Source organism: Jaculus jaculus, chromosome 5 (genome assembly GCF_020740685.1).
Source record: "Jaculus jaculus isolate mJacJac1 chromosome 5, mJacJac1.mat.Y.cur, whole genome shotgun sequence".
Taxonomy (NCBI): Eukaryota; Metazoa; Chordata; class Mammalia; order Rodentia; family Dipodidae; genus Jaculus; species Jaculus jaculus.
In genome coordinates, this window is record NC_059106.1 from 27,864,744 (window position 1) to 27,885,672 (window position 20,929).

Sequence of the window (20,929 nt, forward strand, 5' to 3'; positions counted from 1 at the left end):
TTCTGGTTGAAATTTGTGCTAGATGTTTTGGGTCTTCTTTTTGGTTTATTATAGATCTTAGGACTATTTGTTCAATCTCTACGAAAAATACCATTGGGAGTTTGACTGCCATTGTGCTGAAATTGTAGTTAACTTTGGGTGCACTGGACATTATTAACATGTTAATTATTCCAATTTATGGATACAGGTATCTATCATTTTATTTTTGTCTTTCTCAATTTCATTAATAATTATTTTATTGTTTTCAGTGTGCAAAATTTTCTTTTTCTTGTTTCAGTTTATTCCAAATATTTTATCATTTTGATGCTGTTATAACTGGGAATAGTATAACTAAGACTGGTTTCTCAAGTTCCTTTTCAGTTAGTTATTTTTCTTTTCTTTTTTATTAGTTATGTACACAATGTGTATATGGTCATGTTGATAACATCGTTAACCTCCACCCTGTTCTCCCCCCTTCGTGGGGACCCTCCTAGTTGGGGATTATGGGCCGTTCATTGTGGGGTTAGCCATCAGTTATGGGTAAGAGGCAATATCTCTGTGCATAATGACTGAACATATGGCTCTAACACTCTTTCCACCCCGTCTTCCACCAATTTCCCTGAGCCATGTTGGGTTCATATTAGGTCTGCTTCAGTGATGTGGTTTTGGGAGCCTCTGTGTCTCTTTATATCTGGTTTGGTAGGAGTTGAGAATTCTCTGTGTCTATCTCCTTTACCCTTGTGCTGGTACCAGGTTCACAAAAAAACAGCACTCTTGCCTATTTCCCCAATCACTCTTAGTTTCAGCTGGGGCCCATTTGAGGTTTAATGAGCTGGTCCTCTTTAGGATCTGTAGCCATTTGAAAAAGAGAAGAAAATTCTCCAATGGAGAGTGAAATTAGTGCCAGATAAATGGAATAACCATTGTTATTTTTGATAGAATTTAATAGATGTAGGCCCTCTTGTGGAAGCTTGATAATGGAAAGCAGGCTCATTTTTAAATATGGTTCTGACTTGTCTCCCAGCTCCAGATATGGGTTCTTTTCAGTTAGTGTTATTTTAGTGCATAGAGGCACTTTTAATTCCAGGTGTTGATGTTATGTTCAATTTTACTAATTAATATATTCAAGTTCAATACAATTTTATTGAATTTCTTTTGTGCATATTTTTACTTATCTCTTTTAAGTGCTCTGATTAAGACTTCAAACATCTGGTAGTGGAATTATCCAGAGATAGCACTTTTTTCTTTTTCTTGACCTTAAAGAAAAAAGAAAAAAAAAACAAACATTCTACTTTATGGGGTGAGGGGTTGAGGCATGGTCACTCTCTAATCCACAATGACCTGGAATTCAATATAGAGTCTCCCAGACTTGCCTCAAACTCATAGCAATCCTCCTACCTCAGTCTTCCAAGTACTGGGATTAAAGGCATGTACCACCAACACACTCAGGAGAGAGAAAGAGAAAAGAGAGAGAGAGAGAGAGAGAGAGAGAGGAAATGGGTATATCACAACCTCTAGCTGCTTCAAAAGAATTGCAGATGCATGTGTCACTTCGTGCAACTGGTTTTACATGGGTACTGGGGAGTTGAACTCAGCTCGTTAGGCTTGGTACACCATTACCATTGAACAAACTCTCCAGTACAAAATGCTTTCTACTTTGTATCACTATATATAACATTAGGGACAACTTTATTATATATTTCTTCATCTATTGAGTTAAATTCCTTGTTTGCATCATTTTTTTTTATAACTTGTAGTGTGAAACAGTTTAGAAATGTGTCCAGTGCCTTTTCTATTTTCATTAAGGTGAATGTCTAGCCTATCCATATTATTCTGTTTAGGTGGGAGACCATATATTGATTTGTGTGTATTGAGCCATGCATATATTCCAGGAGCAAATCTCATTAGGTGTTGGTATATGTTCTTTCAAATGCTATACAGTTCAGGTTTCTAATTTGCTACTATTTTATTGAGGAATATTTACATTTGATGCATCAGATATGGGCCTACAATTTTCTTCAACTTTGTCTGTTTTTGGTTTTAGTGTAATATTGGGAAATCTTTGATTACTGTTTCAATATTTATTCTTTTTAAAAATTATTTCATTCATGTATTGTATAGGAAGAGAAAGAGGAAGGTAGAGAGAGAGATAATGGTCATCTCTGGGCCTCTAGCAAATGAACTTCAGATGCATGTCCCACCTTGTGCATCTGGCTTACATAGGTACTGGGAAATCAAATGTGGCTCCTTATGATTCACAGCTAGTACCTTAACCACTAAGACATCTCCCCAGTTCCAATACTGATTCTTTATTGATTTACTGAAATTCATGGACCGTGTTCATATCGAAAACCATCTTCAAAAGATAGAGCAAATTAATATTTTTCTCTATTTCAAGAATCTTAAGATATTTCATGACACAGAATTTCATTACATGTACATTTCTGCAGGAAGCCACATATGTGAGTATGCTATTGGTACCTGAGTTGGTCTAAGAATACTTCATGAGAAAAATAAAATTTATAATAAAATTTAAAACATGGGAATATTAAGTTAAAATGATAATATTTTTGACTTAGTTTTACTTTTTGTTTTGGATGAAGGGCTACTTTGAGGCCAAGATTCACTCTGAATCAGACTGACCTACAGCTCACTCTAGCCATCGTTGGCCTTGAACTCTAAATGACTCTTGTACGTCAGCCTTCCAGTTGCTGGGATTAAATGTATATTCAACCATGGTTGGCTTCACTTTGCCTTTTCTGGATCATTCTATTTTCAACTATGATAGGAACTCAAAAGTAGAATTTTGTTTTTCTTCATAACTTAATGTATACACTGACATTAATGACAATTTATAACCCACAATATAAACTATACCATTTTCTATCATTTTATAGCAAATTGAAAATATCTTCAGTGTCCTAAAAAGCCCTCTTCATTTTGTTGCCTTGTGGGCAGAAGGAGATGTTTCCATCTCAGATAATGTCCTCCAAGGGTCTCATGAAATCACAATTCTGTAAAAATTACCAGAACTCATTGGGTCTTTTAAAATCCTACCCAAGAAGTTATCTTGGACTGAGCAGTTACTGGCACTGACATTTTTAAGAAAAAGATCACCTACATAATCTTGTAATTAGAACACTGCCAATGAACTTCATAACCCTCTTTAAGTAAACCTGGGTATTTGTCCTTCTTATTGTAGACCTTGTCTTCAAATATTTTCATGAAATAATTACATTACTTTAAGTCAAGCTGTGAGGAAAAGTAATAGAATATAGATGGATTTATTGTTATTGTCATCTATAGGTGATATAAACTTTCATACTTGTAATATATAACTAACAAGACATAATTTCCAAGTATATTTTCTTGTTCAGTTTAAAAAAACATTAATTTTAGAAGCTTAACTATATAAGGAAATGTAGTTGAAATATGTCATCATTTTTTCTGTATGTCTGCAGTTAGCACATATGCCAGAATCCTTGTCACATTTTTATCTGGCAGCAGTTTTCCACAATTGATGGTCCATAGAATTCATGAGTCAGCTGATTAGCAGTTCCACCCTCTTTCATCAGATTGGATGAACTATAGTAGTCATTATTCACAACTCTGGAATAACCAAGATAAGATGTAAAACACTTTGTTTTTGCAGTACCAGGGATTAGACTCAGGGCCTTGTGCATCCTAGACAAGCACTCTGCCCCTGAGCCATGCTCCTAGCCCTAAAACCCTCTGAGATATTTTCCAGGTAAACAGGAACTAGTTATAGTAAAACTTAGATCCAGTTTCAATTGAATTGTTCTAGAAACATGTTAATACTCAGGTGCATTTTTGTTTGCTTTGTATATAATATGCTGAATGTTGTAATTTGGCTTCTGACTTTGGAGGTTTGTCTGTACGTCTCCCCCTATTAACTGAAAGACTCTTTCATTTTCTTGTTCCTATTGACTGAGATCCTAGAAAGCAGCCTTTGTTAATGGTACATGCTGATGCAGACAAGAGAGAGGTTTGCTGGCATCAGAGTCAAGTGCTGATGTAGTGTATCATGTTCTAGTCCAATCACTTAGCTTTTCCTTCTGATAGTAGCAAAGTGACTCTTGAGCAATGAAGCCTGCACCATTGCACCATTCTTTCTGAGCAAGAGAACTTCAAGTTTTCTGGTGATAATATTGTCTTAAATTGTAGGTGAAATCACTCATCTTTTGAGGAATTGTATTGCAGTTGTCATTAACAGTGATATGTCACTATATCTTTTAAAAAGAACTATACTATGTATGTGCAGTCATAAAGATCTACATAACTGCATATGTGTAGTTGATTATTAAATAATTACTGAGTGTGTACCATATGCTGAGAGTATCATAATGACTGGCAATACCTACCTTTAAACCAATCAGTCAGACTCTTATAACCCCAGTTCTTGCTCATCCTTTTCCTGATGTAGAAATATGTCAGTCAGTGTCCTGAGTTCCCAGTGAACACTAGCTGGTTTTCAATATTTTAGTTAGAAAATTGTTTTGTATCAACATGTAAAAATAATCACTTGCTAGGCTGGAAAGATTTCTTCGTGGCTAAGGCATTTGCTTGTGAAGCCTAACAACTCATGTTCAAATCTCCAGGTCCCAGGTACCCAGATGCACATTGATGCAAGTGTGCAATATCATACATGTGCACAAGGGGGCACATGCTTCTGGAGTTCATTCGCAGCAGGCTGAAGGTCCTGGTGTGCCTATTCTTTCTCTCCTCACCCCTTCTCTCTCTTTCAAAAGATTTTTTTAAAGTAATCACATCAATCAATCAATCATTCAATCTAATTGTATATAAAGTTGTTTTCAAATGCTATATTGTGATAAAGAAACCAGAATTACAATTTCTTTCTTCTTCTCTGGTCATAGTCTATCTTTCAGAAAAGTTAAATGGCCTTTGTGGGCTCTCATTGAACAGAAAGTCTTTGAAAACAGGAAATCCATAGCCTTGCTTTATTTTTCATTATCTGCCCTGCAGATAGCCATGAATAGGAAAGTGGTTAATACATATGAAGAATGTGAGTGTTAACGAGGAGATCCAAGCCTGTCATACTGTTCTCTCTATGCAGACAACCCTCTGCCTATAGTCAGTGTGATTGCAGGTGATCTTCACACTTTATTTGAAGAAGGGCTCAATGGCATTGTTCTGTTTCAGCTGCTGCCTTGGCTATACCCAACATGACCTATTCCTAATGGTTGTGATCTATGGCTTCATCACCTCCCCACTGGAACCTTGCTTAGTCATCTAATGAAGACTGGGTTTACAGCCATCAAGTATACCTCCATTACAGAGATAAATGAAAAATAGACTTCTGTTTGTCTCACTGCAACTAATCTGAAGAGAATCTTAATGCACGTATATCTATACATTAACTAAATTTTAAATTTTCTTTTCATTTTTGCTATAGACTCAGATGATGTCTATTAATTAATGCCTATTAATTAAGTTGTATAAATAATGTAGATTAGAATGGTAACCAGATTTTGCTGTATTTGTGATTGTGCTTGTGTTTCTAAAAAAGAGAAATTAAGAGTAACTGTTGACAGTGGATCAAAGACAGTAATGTGGAGAAATCTTGGAGTGAAGGAGACAACAAATTGGCAAGGGGGAGAAAGACTATAAGGAAGTAGAGAAGAAGGAATGAACAAAAGGTCATAAGAAATTCATAGAAAGAGAAATGGAAGGAAAATAGGAAGAGAAAACCAGATAGAGGAGACAATTAAAAATAACAAAAAGCAAAAGATGTCCAGGCAAATTCTAGCAAGTAAGGTCATACAGGGATGTGTGGAAGAGGGTAAGTGGGGGTTGTTCAGAGGAAGAATTTTTTTCATTTTTATTTTTTCTTTTGTATATTTTTTGTTGTGTGTGTGTGTGTGTAAGAGAGAAAGAGTGAGGGAATATGTGTGTGTGTGAAATGATGTGTGTGTGTGTGTGTGTGTGTGTGTGTGTGTGTGTGTATTGAATGCATTTATATGTGCCTTTGCAGTGCCACATATGATCACCTAAGGTGACCAGGACAGAACATCAGATGTCCCACATTATTGCTCTCTTGCCTGTTTTTCTTTCTTTCTTTCTTTCTTTCTTTCTTTCTTTCTTTCTTTCTTTCTTTCTTTCTTCCTTCCTTCCTTCCTTCCTTCCTTCCTTCCTTCCTTCCTTCCTTTCTTCCTTCCTTCCTTCCTTCCCTCCTTCCTTTCTTCTTTGTTTTTTGAGACAAAATCTTTCTTTCAATGTTTTCAGAGCTTGTGGATCTCCCTCCATCTGCTGTTCTATGGGCTGAGGTTACAGGTGTGTATGGCTACACCTAACTTCCCATTAAGTGGGATCTGAAAAGTTTATCTCAGGCATCTGAGGCCCCCTCAGGTCCTCATGCTTGTGTGGGAAATGCACTTCAATACTATGCAACATTTCAAGCCCAGAAAGTAATTCTTATTTCAGTAAAATAAGTCAAGATTCAAACAGTATACATTTTCATATATGGTTATATATCCTCCATGTTTTGTTTACTTATTCAACAGATTGGTGAAGATATATTCCATATTCTCAACCTGTTTTGTTTTCCATGCAAGTGGTTTGTTTGTTTGTTTATTTATTTATTTATTTATTTATTTATTTATTTTAGACAAAGAATGGAACAAAACATTTTATAAAGCAAATAGCTACCTGGCAGAAACCCATATTATACTTTTCTTCATTGCTGGGTAGAAAATGTGACCCTTTCTTATTTTGTTTGTTTTATGCTGGTATAGCTCTATATTAAATGCTAATAATGATTGTGGATAAATTTGAAAGTATATAATTAAATGTGTGCTCAACTTATTTATGTCCATACTATTCTCTTTTCAGTAATTGTTTATGATTCCCTTAGAAAGCACTACTAGATGAATGAAATTCTGCACATAGCTGTGGTCTGAATATGTCATGGTTCCAGTGTGGGAGCATTAGCAGCTGAGGTCTTTGGGGAGCAGATTAGGTCATGAGTAAAGCCCTCACAAATGGAGTTAATGTCTGTGTCAATCAGCTTTTTATACCTGAAATATCTGAAATACTCACATACGACACATAGCTTGCAAATAGAAATGTTTTAATTTGGCAAGTGTTTTTGTTTTCCAATTCAAGATCAGGTACATCTGTAATTTTGGGGATTGGGTAGGTGGGCAAGATGGTAATGAGAGGCATTGGGAGGCAGGGAATCAGAGTGAGCCAAGTACCTCATGCCCGGGGGGGGGGAGAGAGTTAAATCCTGCTCTCCTTTTCAAGGGCACACCTTCAAGGAATGATAGACCCACCATTAGACCTCATTTCTGTCAGGACCACAGCACCTCCCAATAGTATGATGCTGATGACTGCATGGTCCATTGGAGGGCATTATGCACTTAAATTACAGAAGTGTATCTATAAACCATCATGTGAGAGGGTTCTCACTCCTTCCACTATGGAGATATACAAGAAGATGCTCTCTTTGATCAAGAAAACAGACTCACCTCACACTGACTGACTCATCCTTTGTATTCTCTAGAACCATGGAAAATAAACTTCTATTGTTTATAAGATATCCAGCCTATGTCATTTAATAAGAGGAGCCAAAATAGACTGACACATATTAATTCACATTTATAATGATAATGTATTAAATATAATATATTCAAATAACACCTTAAACTTTTATAACTTTTAATAAATGCATATTAGATCAAAGTATACAGGAAATGTAGAATGTTGTCTATAACCACAGTCACCAGTTTTTATATAATATTCAAAACAAAAGTTCTACAAAATATACCATCACCATGAGGCTTGTCTGAAAGATTTATGATATAAACTGCATTGAATTATCTATTGTCTTGATAAATGGTAAAGATTATTGGAGGTGGGTCTATTGACATGAATAATTGCAATGGCATTTTAATTATCAATGAAACATTTACTCTGTTTTCACTTTATTTACCACACAATTATTTATGTACTGAATACCTTATTTAAGAAAATATTAGAAGCTCTTAAAGATCATGACATTTTAATACATTTATGTACACATTGTATGCCTATACATGGATATGTGTATCAGCATACAGAATCGTATGTTCATCCGCACCTGGATGCTATGTTAGCTTCAAGCTACATGAGCATTTTCCATCCCCAGAATATACATGTCTCGGTCTGGGACATCCTGCCCTGGGACAATCTTAGTCTTTTTAACATGCATTGGTCTATCATTTATGCCTCCTGAGAAGTGTTCTTTTAGCTTTAATATCTTCAAGAAGACTAACAGCACCACATTTGGTTTTCTTTCAGTTTTATCCATAGGAACCCCCATCTCTACACAGATATTGCCACATTTGCCTTCAAGTGACCCAAACAGACCCCTTTTGTGCTGGGATTTTTTTCTCCCATTACCTCTAGATTTCTTCAGCACTTTACAGACATGACCTACACATTTGTATAAATCTTTCTATTCAGATAGTGCCTCTTATACCTCATTGAGATCACATGTGAACAGTCTTATGGGGTGTGGCAAACTGCACATCAAACACTGACTCTTTTATGCTTACTTAGTTTCCTCAGTAAAGACTTTCTTTCTATCATGTAATAGTGACTGATAATCATGGAAACAAGGTATCTATAATAACCAATAACCAAGTAACTCTAATGACTTATGTGAACCCGTCCATCAGAGACTGAGTTCCCTCACATCACCCCAGCCTATGCACTCTTGGTCTCAAGTAGGGATGAGTTGTCATATTCTTCAATTTCTCTGACTGGAGCCTATACTGGAAACAGTGAAAGGAAGTGACAAAGGATTCTTACTAAGATCTCTCATATAAACAGACTTGTTAGATTTAGTTCCCAGATTTAATGCAATTCACTAGTGAAAGGACCAGTGGATGTGTTGTAGTCCTTGACAGTAGCCCAATTGGGACAAGATAGCCAGCAAGCTGTCTCAAAGTATGCATGGCTGCTGAGTGTGTAATGAGATGTGCAGTTGAGGCTGAGATGTCTACTGAGAGAGAAGTTTTCTACATAAAAGGAAAGCTTAATGAAAACAATGACATGGTATTAGGGTTCAATACATCTGTTATTTGGCTGAAAATTAAAAAAAGAAATTAATAGATGGCGCCCCATAGGTTCTACTTAATAAATAGGAAAGGGAACTCCAGGATTCAGTATACAGGCATAGGGACTGATGATGATATGGTACAAAAGACCGTGATAATCAGGGGGTATTCTGCTTCTGAATGCCCTAATTTGAGCTACTTTTAAGCAAGAGGTAGAAAAAGCTGTCACAGCCTGGCTTAAGAGGCTGTTGGATATGGGTGCATAAGGGAATTCAACTTCAAAATTATTTCATTCTGACTTGCATTGAAGTTAATGATCTTTTTCTCTCCTAATCTACTATATTTTGAGGCTCTTATGGCAGGATTCTTACTTGTCATGTATTTTCTTTTCTGAACATTGGTTTAACCATTGAAGATTTTTTAGTGGCATTAGATGACTTTGTTGTTTATGAAAATCAGGGTGTACTTATAAAAACTTGCTACAAGTTGAGCATGGTAGTGCACGCCTTTAATCCCAGTACACAGGAGGCAGAGGTGTGTGAATGGTGGGAGGTTATGTCAAGAACAATCACTTGCAGAGACTTAAAGTTTCAGGACTTGTATCCAGTTTTGGCCTCAGTTACTGTGTGACAGAGCAAATCATTTAACTTTGGATTCTTCATTACAGTTTTCCAGGGATAAAACCCTTCAAAATCAAACATATCACTGTGTTGTCCTACAAAATCTTAATGCAAGTAGAATCCCTTCACTTCATCTTTGCCCACTTCTTTTCTAACTATGAAGGATCACTGTCGTATGTTCTAGAGTGCTTTGTCTAGGCCAGTTCAAGATGACCATATCATTAAGGAGACTTTTATCATTTGTACTGTGAGACAGTATCATTAATCTTCTCTTTCTCCCCCTCTCTCTTCTGGCTTCAATTTAAATGAATAGGCAGCAGAAGAGGGCAGTGCGCACCATTATAAAGATGTTAATTCTTGATGCCACTCACTGGCTGTTCATCATGGTATTAGACATGTGCTCTGATTTCAGGCTTCTGGCTGCCAGACAATGCGACCATGGTTGACTTTGATGAATGTCTGCCATTCTTTTCTGATATGGATGAGGTTGTTGCTTCCTAACTAAATGTCTCTTCAGAAATGAGAGTCTATTGATAAAGGAATCATACACAAGATTTCTTTAGTTGACACTGTATTCTGTCTGCACCAGCATGTTGATCTGCATTGTGTTCCAACGGTGGGTCATTTTCCTGACGTAAACAGAAAGCACATGCCCTTAGGACTCTGGTGGCCTCATCTTCCACTCCACCAAACACAGTGGCCTATAATCAGTAAACAAGCACAGGTAGGTAGTACATGTGGGACTCTCTTTACAAAAGAAAGCTACTTCCTAGAGATGCGGTGTGGAAGTCCAGTCCTTTCTCTCTGTGGTCCTGACCTGCAGAAATGCTTCCCTTGATTCTGCTTGCTGAAGTACTCGGCATGCAACCCCTACTCAAAAGTCATCATCATTTATTGAGAGCATTCAGGACTCTTGAACAAAAGTCAGTGTCTTGCCCTGTGTACTCCATTACTTGCTATGTTTATCTTTACCTCTTTCAGGCAGCATTCATTCATATCTGTGTAACTGGGCATTTTACTCCTAAGCAGAAGGCTAATAAAATTTATATCATTGATGGACCACATCATGACCTTTACATAGATAGAATTAAGAAATAATGGACAGCCATGGATTTGGGCACACACATTTAATCCTAGCATCTGGGAGGCTGAGTTAGGAGCATTCCCATGGGTTGGAGACCAACCTAGAATACAAGATGAATTCCAGGGATAGCCTGGGCTTGAATGAGACCCTGCCTCAAAAAACAACAAAAAGGAAATCATTGATGCAATTATTATATATCATTTCTATTATATTACTTATTATGTTGTTTATAAATAACTTATTTTGATATATAATTTTTAAAGTCTATTAAGTTACTTGAGAGAGAGAGGAAAAGATAATGTGGGTGCACAAGACTCTGAAGCCACTGCAAATGAACTCCAGATATACTCACCATTTGGGGAATGTCTGGCCTTATATGGGTACTGAAAAATCAAAGCTGGGGTATCAGGCTTTGAAAGCAAGCACCTTTAATGGCTGAGTCATCTCTGCAGCCAGGTAGGTAATTTTTTTTTTTTTTTTTAAATCTGGATTCTTCATATGGAAAAGGCTGAGATAGAGTACAAATGTTGGCTTTACCATGTTACAGTTAAATGACCAGCTTCTTCAAAGTTATCCATAAACAAATTCATGAGTGAGTAACATTAAGAATCAGAGAGGAGGCAAAACCATCATCACTGAGAACAATAGCCATACGAATCACAGAAAGAGCCAAGTACAATGTTAAAGGGACATCTAGACACAGATGTGAGTGTTTTATGTCCGCAGTTGAGACTGAGTTGGATAGAGGTCATGTGAGCATAATGATAGGGGAAGGCAGAAGCAGCTGGAGAAGGCATCAGGGGTTGTTCAATTAATTAGTGAAGTATTGGTGATCATCGCTTACAAAAATGTACAGTTAGATAGTCAGGATAGGATGGTGTAGTAGTTTGAATCAATGAACCCAATAGATTCAGGAGTTTTATTAAAGCTTGTAACTTGTCACTGTAGGGTGACCCTGGAGTCCAGGCCTAAGGTGTGAAGGTAGATCTTGAATTCCAGACTAAAGGTATGTAGAGTGCTTAAACTCTGCCTGGGGTTCTGGAGTATGCTTGCTTGTGGTGCTGGTGATGTTATTTCTTTCTTTCTATGTGTAGCTGTGAAAGGGGTCCATCTTCTTCTGCCCTTAGGGAACTTCCCCTAGATCTCTAAGCTTCAGTAAATGCTTTTTCTCCCATGAATTGTGCCTGGTTTGGAAATTCATCCCAGCAACATGAAGCTGTCTATGACAGAGGGAAATACAGGCAATGACACCCTTTACATTCTCCTAATATGCATTTATCTTTATGTTCTGAATCAAATTCTGAAACATCTTAAAAGTAGGATTCATGATTATCTTTCCTTGTATTTCTTTAGCATCCTTATAAATTTATTTCATATACTTATATCTAATTGGTCTACTATCTGTTATTGCCAATAACTCTATGGAAAGTTGTCTCAGTCAGTGCCATTTACCATTCAAACTTTGTGTGTGTGTGTGTGTGTGTGTGTGTGTGATGTATGCATATGTCTGTGCACATGCATGACACCTCATGTACATACATGGAAGGGTATGGAGGTTGCACAGTTTCTGGTGTCTCCTCCATTGTTATTCTTTATTTTCATGAGACAGTCTCTCACTGAAACTGGAGCTGCTGGTTTTTGTTTCTTTGTTTGTTTGTTTTTGTTTTGTCAGATAGACTCATCAATGAATCCCAGTGATTGTCCTGTCTCTGCTCACCCCTCCCTACAGGGTTAGAAGTGTACAAGGCCCTGCTCAGCTTTTCTCATAGGTACTGGGAGCTCAAATACACATTGGCTCCTCCTTGTGGAGCAGGTGCTCTTACCTACTGAGCCATCACTCCAGTCCCAACATCATGCTTACCTATCTAAATACTTCTAGGCTCTGAACTATGTGCATGACATATTCCCCAGCTAGATGAAAGCCAAAGCCACTGAACATATCCTGATGACCTTGTCAGTGGAACTTTCTATGGGACATTGGCACATGCACATCTCTTTAGTTCTAGGGCCCACCTGAAGTACCATCACTTCTGCTCTCATGCCTCGGTGCACCAAGATGCTATACCAAGCCCGACATGAATGGGGCAGGGAAATCTGCTCTGCCCATAAACCCAGTGTCACATTTGCTTATGAATACAAGGCTTGCTTGAAGTTATAAAACTGTAAAAGCTAAAATTTTTCCAATTGGCATTTAGTATAAAACTATGAGCATGTGCTATTTCCAAACACACAAATAAAATAAAGGGAAACCAAAACAACAATGACAGCAATCAGTGCAGTAGAAGTCGATGTGCTTTATAGAACTCCCAGCTCTATTCTGCTATTGTTTGGAACCATGCTATGGCTGCTCCTGGTAGTAGGGATAGCCAAATTCTCCTGGCTGTGGTTGTACATACTACTGAGAATCTGTATGTTTACCATTTCCTATGTTGTCAAGACCTTAATTAACAACTGCAAGATTCAAGGGCTCTCCTATTTAAATTCTGTCCAGTAGCCCCTAGTGGCTTGTCATAAAACTGTGCAACTTTGTGATTTCATGTGGATTTCTTGTTTTACAAAAATCATAATTTGAACTGAGCATGTACAAATGGACTTAGTCTTGAATATTCTTCAAAATGCACTATGTTCATTCTTAAGATATTTCTCCATAAATAACAGATTCACATTTCACTTGAAGAAACCTCAGGGTTGGGGTGATGTGCTTGACTCATTTAAGAAAACCTCTACTCTTGATTTTCTGCAATGTTTGGAATTCAGAAGCAGTACAAAAAGGAGTAAGGGATGGGTAGATGGCTTAGCAATTAAGGCATTTGCCTGCAAAGCCAAAATTTTCCAGGACCCATGTAAGCCAGATGTACAAGGTCTAGATTTTGTTTGCAAAATCTTTGGAGGCCCTGGTGCTCCAATTTCTCTCTTTCCCTCTCTCTGCTTCTCTCTCTCTCAAATAAATAAATAAAAATAATAAAAAAGTAACAGGTATGGGGTAATATTCCGTTTTCCTATCTTATTTCTCCTTTTCTTTTTTTTCCCTTTTCCTTTTAATTCTTTTCATATTTTCTTGCTTCTCTCTCTGACACACACCCACACACCTCCTTTATGCTTTAATTCCCTCTATAAGATATTTTATAATATTCAAGACCCAGGTGTGGTCCCATTTGCTTATATTCCAGCCATTGGGAAAAGGATCAGGAGTTCAAACTCATTCTGTGCTACACCAAACAAATGAAAATAAAACAAATGAAAATATATTCTATAATATTTAATTTTACATTTTTGCCTTCCTTTGGCTCAATTTCAAAAATTCTGGCTGGAGATATGATTCAGCAATTATGGGTATTTGCTTTCAAGTCCTGACAACCCAGTTTTGATGTTATAGAATCTCTATAAAGCCAGATGTGCAAAGTGGCACATGCGTCTGGAGTTTGCTTGCAGTGGCAAGATACCCTACTATGTCCATCTCTCTTTGCTTATAAATAAATAACAAAACATATCTTTAAAATAATTCTGAAGTTCCTATTCTGAGTTCATATTGAGTGATCTTATTATGGGTAGCTGGAAAAACAGGGACTTGTAAACATCAAGCTAAGTGGAAGCTTAAATACTTCCATTCTGGAGACAGAAATAGAGATGGCATGGTCTTCTATTTCACTCCTGTTCTGCAAGGGGGATGTGGCACTCTCTGTATGGAGATAATCTGAAGAAAGCTTTCTGGCAGCTGGTGTTCTAGACAAATTGAAGGCTATGGCCTATCATGCAGTCTACATTGCCTTGCATATTAAATAAAGGTCCTACACTTTTTTTTTTCCCTTAACTTTCTTGTCAAAATCTCTAGGCATTTTCAAATTCAGGTAACAATCCTGGGCTCAGTAAATGAGTATAAAATCCATTAGTAAACACTTTGAAGAACATTGTGATTATTATGTGTATTTCCTTTTTTGAGGTGGGTTCTCATTATTGTGAAGGATTTTCTCAAAAGCATGGCCTCAAGTGACCCTCCTGCCCCCAGCCTCCTGAATATCTAGGACAATGGGCCTATACAACTCTATCCATTTTTATTTGTTTGTTTACTCTTTTGGGTTTTTGAGACTAGGCCTCACTGATAGGTAAAACTGGCTTCCAATTTACAACCATCCCTTCTTCCCACATGTTGTGGTCACAATGATTACCACCATGCCCAGCTTAAGTTTTGTTTCTATGTACTGGAGTTCAATATGCTCTGTTCATACATTTATACAGAATGTACTACTTAAATACAAATGCCCTTTTTCTGCTTTCCATATCCACCACCCTTCCAAACTCTATTAATCATAATTGTATATCCAGGTCAACTTTTTTAACCTTTATATTTGAAAAAGCATGCAGCACTTATCTATCTGACTTACTTCATTTAAGATAATGCATAGATCCACCTTATTATTCAGCTATTGTGCTCCTGAGTACATACTCAAAGGCATCAAAGTGATAGGATCTGAACGCTATGATTATTGTGGCACTGTTCACAGTAGCCAAACTGTAAAATCATCCTCAGTGTCTGTGAAGAGATCAGATGGCTGAGGACTATGTGAGATACACACACACATACACACACACACACACACACACACACACACACACACACACACACACACTAGAATATTTAGTATTAAGCCATAAATACGGGGGGCATCCTGTCATTCACACTAAGCTGGTGGAATCAGATAGCACTGAGTATTTGTAAAGATGGAAGAGGTGCTTTTCAAATTGTAAGCTGTTCACAACAAAGCCAAATACCTTCTCAATTACAATAACTTGGGATGGGAAGACCTTTAAAGGATCATGGCATTATTTTTAATATGTGTGAATAAATTAGTCAGGAGATATTTATTCATTGGTTATGTTTTTTATTCTTTAATTCACTAGAATATATAATTGCTTATAATTTACATGCATTCTTATATTGTGCTAAAAGTTACTCTTTGCAAACATGAATTATTTTTCCCAAATCAGAGAATAATGTTTTTTTATCACATAAGGGCTTAAGGGTCTATATTCTCAGAAAACAGTGTTTGGATTTATTCTGGACTTTCTAGCTCTCCCATTCAAGTACTGACCCGGCCTGACCCTGCTTAGCTTTGAGATCAGATGAGATGACATGTGCTCAGCACAGTGTGGTTATATACTGAACTTTCTAGCTCTATGGCCTATAGGAAAGTATTTCATCATTCTGTGCTTCAGCTTATATGTAAAATGGTGGATGAGTAAATGATTAAGTGGTGAATATATGTGAAACACTTATCAACACTGCTGGTAACCCCAAACATACTCATCAAATTTTCTTATTTTAATTGCAATAATTCCATTGGTAAACAAAGGAATTTGCTTTTATGTTAGTGGTATTATTAGATTTGGGGTAAGTTAAATTTATTTCACATACTGTAAAGTCAATACTTTCTCAAGATCATATCTTGAAATCTCTACATGAAATCAGAATGATCTCAGATTTTATTTGTAGGTGTAATAGTATAATTTCCTAATATATAAATATCAGGCTAACTGAAGTAACCCCTCACTTTCTTCTGTATGGTGCAGTGAGAGCCTTCCTGCATTTTCAGGACCTTCTGCGTAGTTGTAGTTGTTGCCTCCCAGGGCCTGGAATCCTCCTTGGATCATTGACTGGTCTGTTGCATGGAAATCCATGGAAGTTGCACTAATGTATGTAAACACTATTTCCTTGCCTGGAAGTTGACCTCTTAGATTCTTGAACCTGGGCAACTAAACACAGGCATGTGTCTCTTCCACCATTGACATTTCTACGCCTCATGTAGGTGGTTCAGGGGAGAATTGATATTCTCCATTCTGCTTCCTGTCAAAGCAGAATGTCTTCAGGGCATCCTGGTTGTAAAAGCAGAATTAGCCAAACTCCCATGGCACACACACCTCGTGGACTAGTAAAACATGGATGAAAGAAGTAGGCATTTGGACAAACTACCATATTTTATAGGAGATTTTAGTGTTCCATGGCTGGACCTTTGAAGTTATACTGAATGTGTACTTAGCATCATCATGGGTGTTGAACCCATTCCTGCCCACCATCATTTGAATAGTATGAGCAAAATTCATATTTTGAGTCCTGCCTCCACATTGAAGTCAAAATTTGAATATTAGTTGTCCCTTCAAGCTTAGATGCAGGTAGAAAAGTGGAGTCTTACCTTTAGTCATGCCTGTGAGAAGCTTGACTGGGAGGTGTTACAGGAAACAGCTCCATGTGGATCAGCACTAAACACATTTCCTGTGGTGAGCCAGGCTTTGTTGTTCTGACATCTCAGAAGGGATGTGGCCTTCGTGTCAGCAACCCGGAAGGCTTGGCTGGGTCTGGCCCTTGGCGTTTGCGGTTCTTCTAGTGTGGCTGAACCTAAGACCCATTTCCTCCATCTTAACTACTTTGTGGCAGCCCACTGTCTCCCATATGTAGTTTGGAATGAGCAGAGTGAATCTGTAGCTTCTAACCAATAACTATATCAATGTAAGTTCATTTAACTGTTATCTTGTGATTTTTTAATAATAGATAAATACATTTTTGAAAATTATAACTAAAATATTTGCCATAGATCTGAGACATGTCCTGCTTTCCTCTCAGCTTTATGGTATTCATTTTCTTTACCTGGGATACTTTTCACAGATGGTCATATGCAATTTGCTCACTGTCTTCAAGTTCTGCTTAAAGCTGGTCTTTCTACCAAGGTCCCTCCTCACAAGTTTCATTGAGCATGGCAAATGTCTTCTTATCCACACATCACCTCACTCCCCAACCCCCAGACACACTGCATTTACCCATGTTTTGTGTTCTTTTCATGTAGTAAATTACTTACTTATTATTCTCACATACTTTTATGTATGGTAATACAACCTCTGACAGCACATTTTGTATGTTTCTTTATTTTGCTTTTCTTCGTGATGTCATTATTCAGTATTCAGATATATAAATAGTTTTTTTTTGTTTGTTTGTTTTGTTTTGTTTTTTGAGGTAGGATCTCACTCTAACCCAGGCTGACCTGGAATTAACTATGTAGTCTCAAGGTGGCCTCAAACTCATGGCGATCCACCTACTTCTATTTAGCAGACAGCTTAAGGTTCACTGAGATGAACCTCCAGACCAGGCACAGTTATGGAGGAAGGGATATTTATTGAAGCCTACAGATCCAGGGGAAGTTTCTTAATGGCAGAAGAAGCTAGCCTGCTTTCACAGGACCAAGCAAAGAGAGATAAGTACAATCAAAAGTCACAGAGCACACTTCAGGAACTCCAGCTAGGCACACTATGCATATTTTTAGATTCAAATCTAAAACCCATCACCACACCTTAAGATCCACCCAGTGATACTTCCTCCAGCCAGGTGGTTGAAGATTTAAACTACAAAGTAATAAAAAACTAAATATATGGGAATCATCTATTCAAACAACCACACCCTTCCTCCTGCCTCCCAAGTGCTGGGATTAAAGGTGTGCACCACCACACCTAGCTATATATAAGTCCTTTTTTTTTTTTTTTTTTTTGGTTTCTTTGAGGTAGGGTCTCGCTCTGGCTCAAGCTGACCTGGAATTCACTATGGAGCCTCAAGTTGGCCTTGAACTCATGGCAATCCCAAGTTCTGGCATTAAAGGTGTGCACCACCGCACACGGGTTTAAATACTTTTGATGAAGTATTTCTATTCAGACACATATATATGAATACACACACACATATACACACAGAATATAGATAGAAAGATGAGAGAATGTTAGACACAAAGAAGAAAAAAGAAAATAAAAACCAGAAGCCAAATCAGACACAGAGAGAGAGAGAGAGAAGAGAAAGAGAGAGGAGGAGAGAACAGAGAAAAAGAAAGCAAGGAAGAGTAGATGAGATTGAGGGAAAGAAAAGGAAGAAATGGAGGGAGGCATGGTAGAAAGAAGACTGAACATATTCAACTTAGTTTCGGTGAGATCCTCTGAGCTATTTTGGCTTTCTTGTCCTTACATTTGGAACATCTTGTCTTTCAGATGGAACCCCATTTTCCTGGTGGATTGGGCGATCCAATGAGAGGCACCCTTACTGGGGAGGTTCTCTTCCTGGGATCCAGCAGTGTGAATGTGGCCTGGACGAGAGCTGCCTGGACCTTCGCCATTTCTGCAATTGTGATGCTGACAAAGATGAGTGGTAAGAACTGCTACCTTCTACTGCTATGGGGAGCAACGGGAGTAGATGGATGCAATTCCCTCACAGTGATATGAGATTGAATAAGACATTCAATACAATCTGGAACTACATTGAAAAGGCCCAGTCCTTGATTATTAGGGCTGCACAGAGGGTTATACTGATAACTCTTTACTGAACCCTCCATTTAAAACCAAAGAGTAGAATGGAATATTTAAAACTTTTTGTTTGTTTTTAGTTATTTGAAAGTGACAGATGGAGAAAGAGACAGATGAGAGAGAGAGAGAGAGAGAGAGAGAGAGAGAGAGAGAGAGAGAAAGAGAAAGAGAGAGAGAGAGAGAATGGGCATGACAGGGCCTCCAGGCATAGTAAACAAACTCCAGATGTGTGCACCCCTTGTGCATCTGGATAACATGGGTCCTGGCGAATCCAGCTTCAATCCAGGGTCCTTAGGCTTCACAGGCAAGCGCTTAACTGCTAAGCCATCTCTCCAACCTGGAATGGAATATTTAAATTCACAACATTTTTCATCTTTTCTATAATGGGTATAGTACAGGTTTTTGGAAAGGCTGGGACAACAGTGTTTGCAACTATGTAGATAGTTTGTATTTCTTCCACTGTTGTTTCAGAACCTGTTACCACAATTAAAGATATAGCAAGGTGAATTCCTGCAGCAGTCTGCCTTATAAACTGAGCCATCTATTGAAGGGCACAAAAGGCAATATATAATTCTCATGGCAATCTTTAGATTTTACTTTTTCTCTCACCTTTGCATTTTGGGGTGGAGAATTTCAGTTGTAGAAGAGTTAAATAGCTTTCCTAGGGTCAGACATTGTCTGGAAAATGACAGGACTGCAATTTGAACTCAAGTCTGTCTCCAGCCAGAATTTCTAATACCCTATGTTGCAGTCAGGTTCATTTTTTGCTGATGATCACCTGAAATCACCCAACTTAGAGCAACTTTTGGGGGAAAAATTAGTTATTTTGGCTTACAAACTTGAGAGGCAGCTCCATGATGCATGGGAAAATGATAGCATGATCAGAGGGTTGTTAAAATCCCTGGCCAACATAAGGTGGAAAACAGCAACAGGAGAAATGTGTTGAACACTGGCAAAGAGAAACTGGCTGTAATACCCATAAGCTCACCCCCAACAATACACTGCCTCTAAGAGGCATTAGCTCCCAAATCTCCATCCATCAGCTGTGAACCTATCATTTAGAACCCCTAATTTTATGGGAATTCCTGAGTGAAACCATAACATTCTGCCCCTGCCCCCCATAAACTAATCCATGATATAAAATGAAATGCATTCAATACATATTTAAAGTCCCCACAATTTTTATCAATCCTAATGATGTTCAAACATTCCCATAATCCAAGATCTTGTAACTGAGCCATAATACCAAAAAAAAAAAAAATATGATGGCACAGAATAAACATTTACACTGCAAAAGGTGGTGTTGGGTATAACAAAGAAATATTTAACCAATACAATATTTAAAACAGGGCAAAACATCAAACTCTATAGCTCCAAGTATAGCAACTCCAGCCATTGACAAGTCTCCATGTCTGATAATTCTAACTAGCAATAAGTCTCTGGAGCTCCAATTCAGCCCCTCCAGCTAGGCTACTCACATTCCTAGAAAACTTCATCCAGGGTGACGCTCTCCTTGGCAATCATCTCTTGGTCCTTACATCTCCACCTTGTCTCCACTGCAACCCATGGTTCATCCTCATGGCTCCATCCGGTCTTGATGCAAACATCCAATAAATCTGCTTCACATTGCCCATGGACCTTTCCAAAACAAAAGACGGCATTGCAAACTCAATGACCCTCTCTTTCCTGCATCTCTTATACTCCACAGTAACAGATAGGGTGCTGATTTGTTGATCCAGGGGGGAATAAAGTAGACTTTGAAGAACAGGACATTCCTTCAGCATTCAGTCCCCTTCAAAAGAGTCTTCCCAATGCAGGTTAGCTGGCCCAATGTC

At 37.8% G+C, this 20,929-nt stretch overlaps 1 protein-coding gene across 2 annotated transcripts in view; it reads left to right on the forward strand.

Moving 5' to 3' along the window:
* Window positions 1–20,929, forward strand: part of Cntnap5 (contactin associated protein family member 5) — a 768,721-nt gene that overhangs the window by 598,541 nt on the left and 149,251 nt on the right. For both annotated transcript variants that reach the window (XM_045150560.1, XM_045150562.1), the window contains one exon: window positions 18,783–18,939. In XM_045150560.1, coding sequence (XP_045006495.1) covers window positions 18,783–18,939 — 157 coding nt within the window. The remainder of the gene's footprint in view (window positions 1–18,782; window positions 18,940–20,929) is intronic.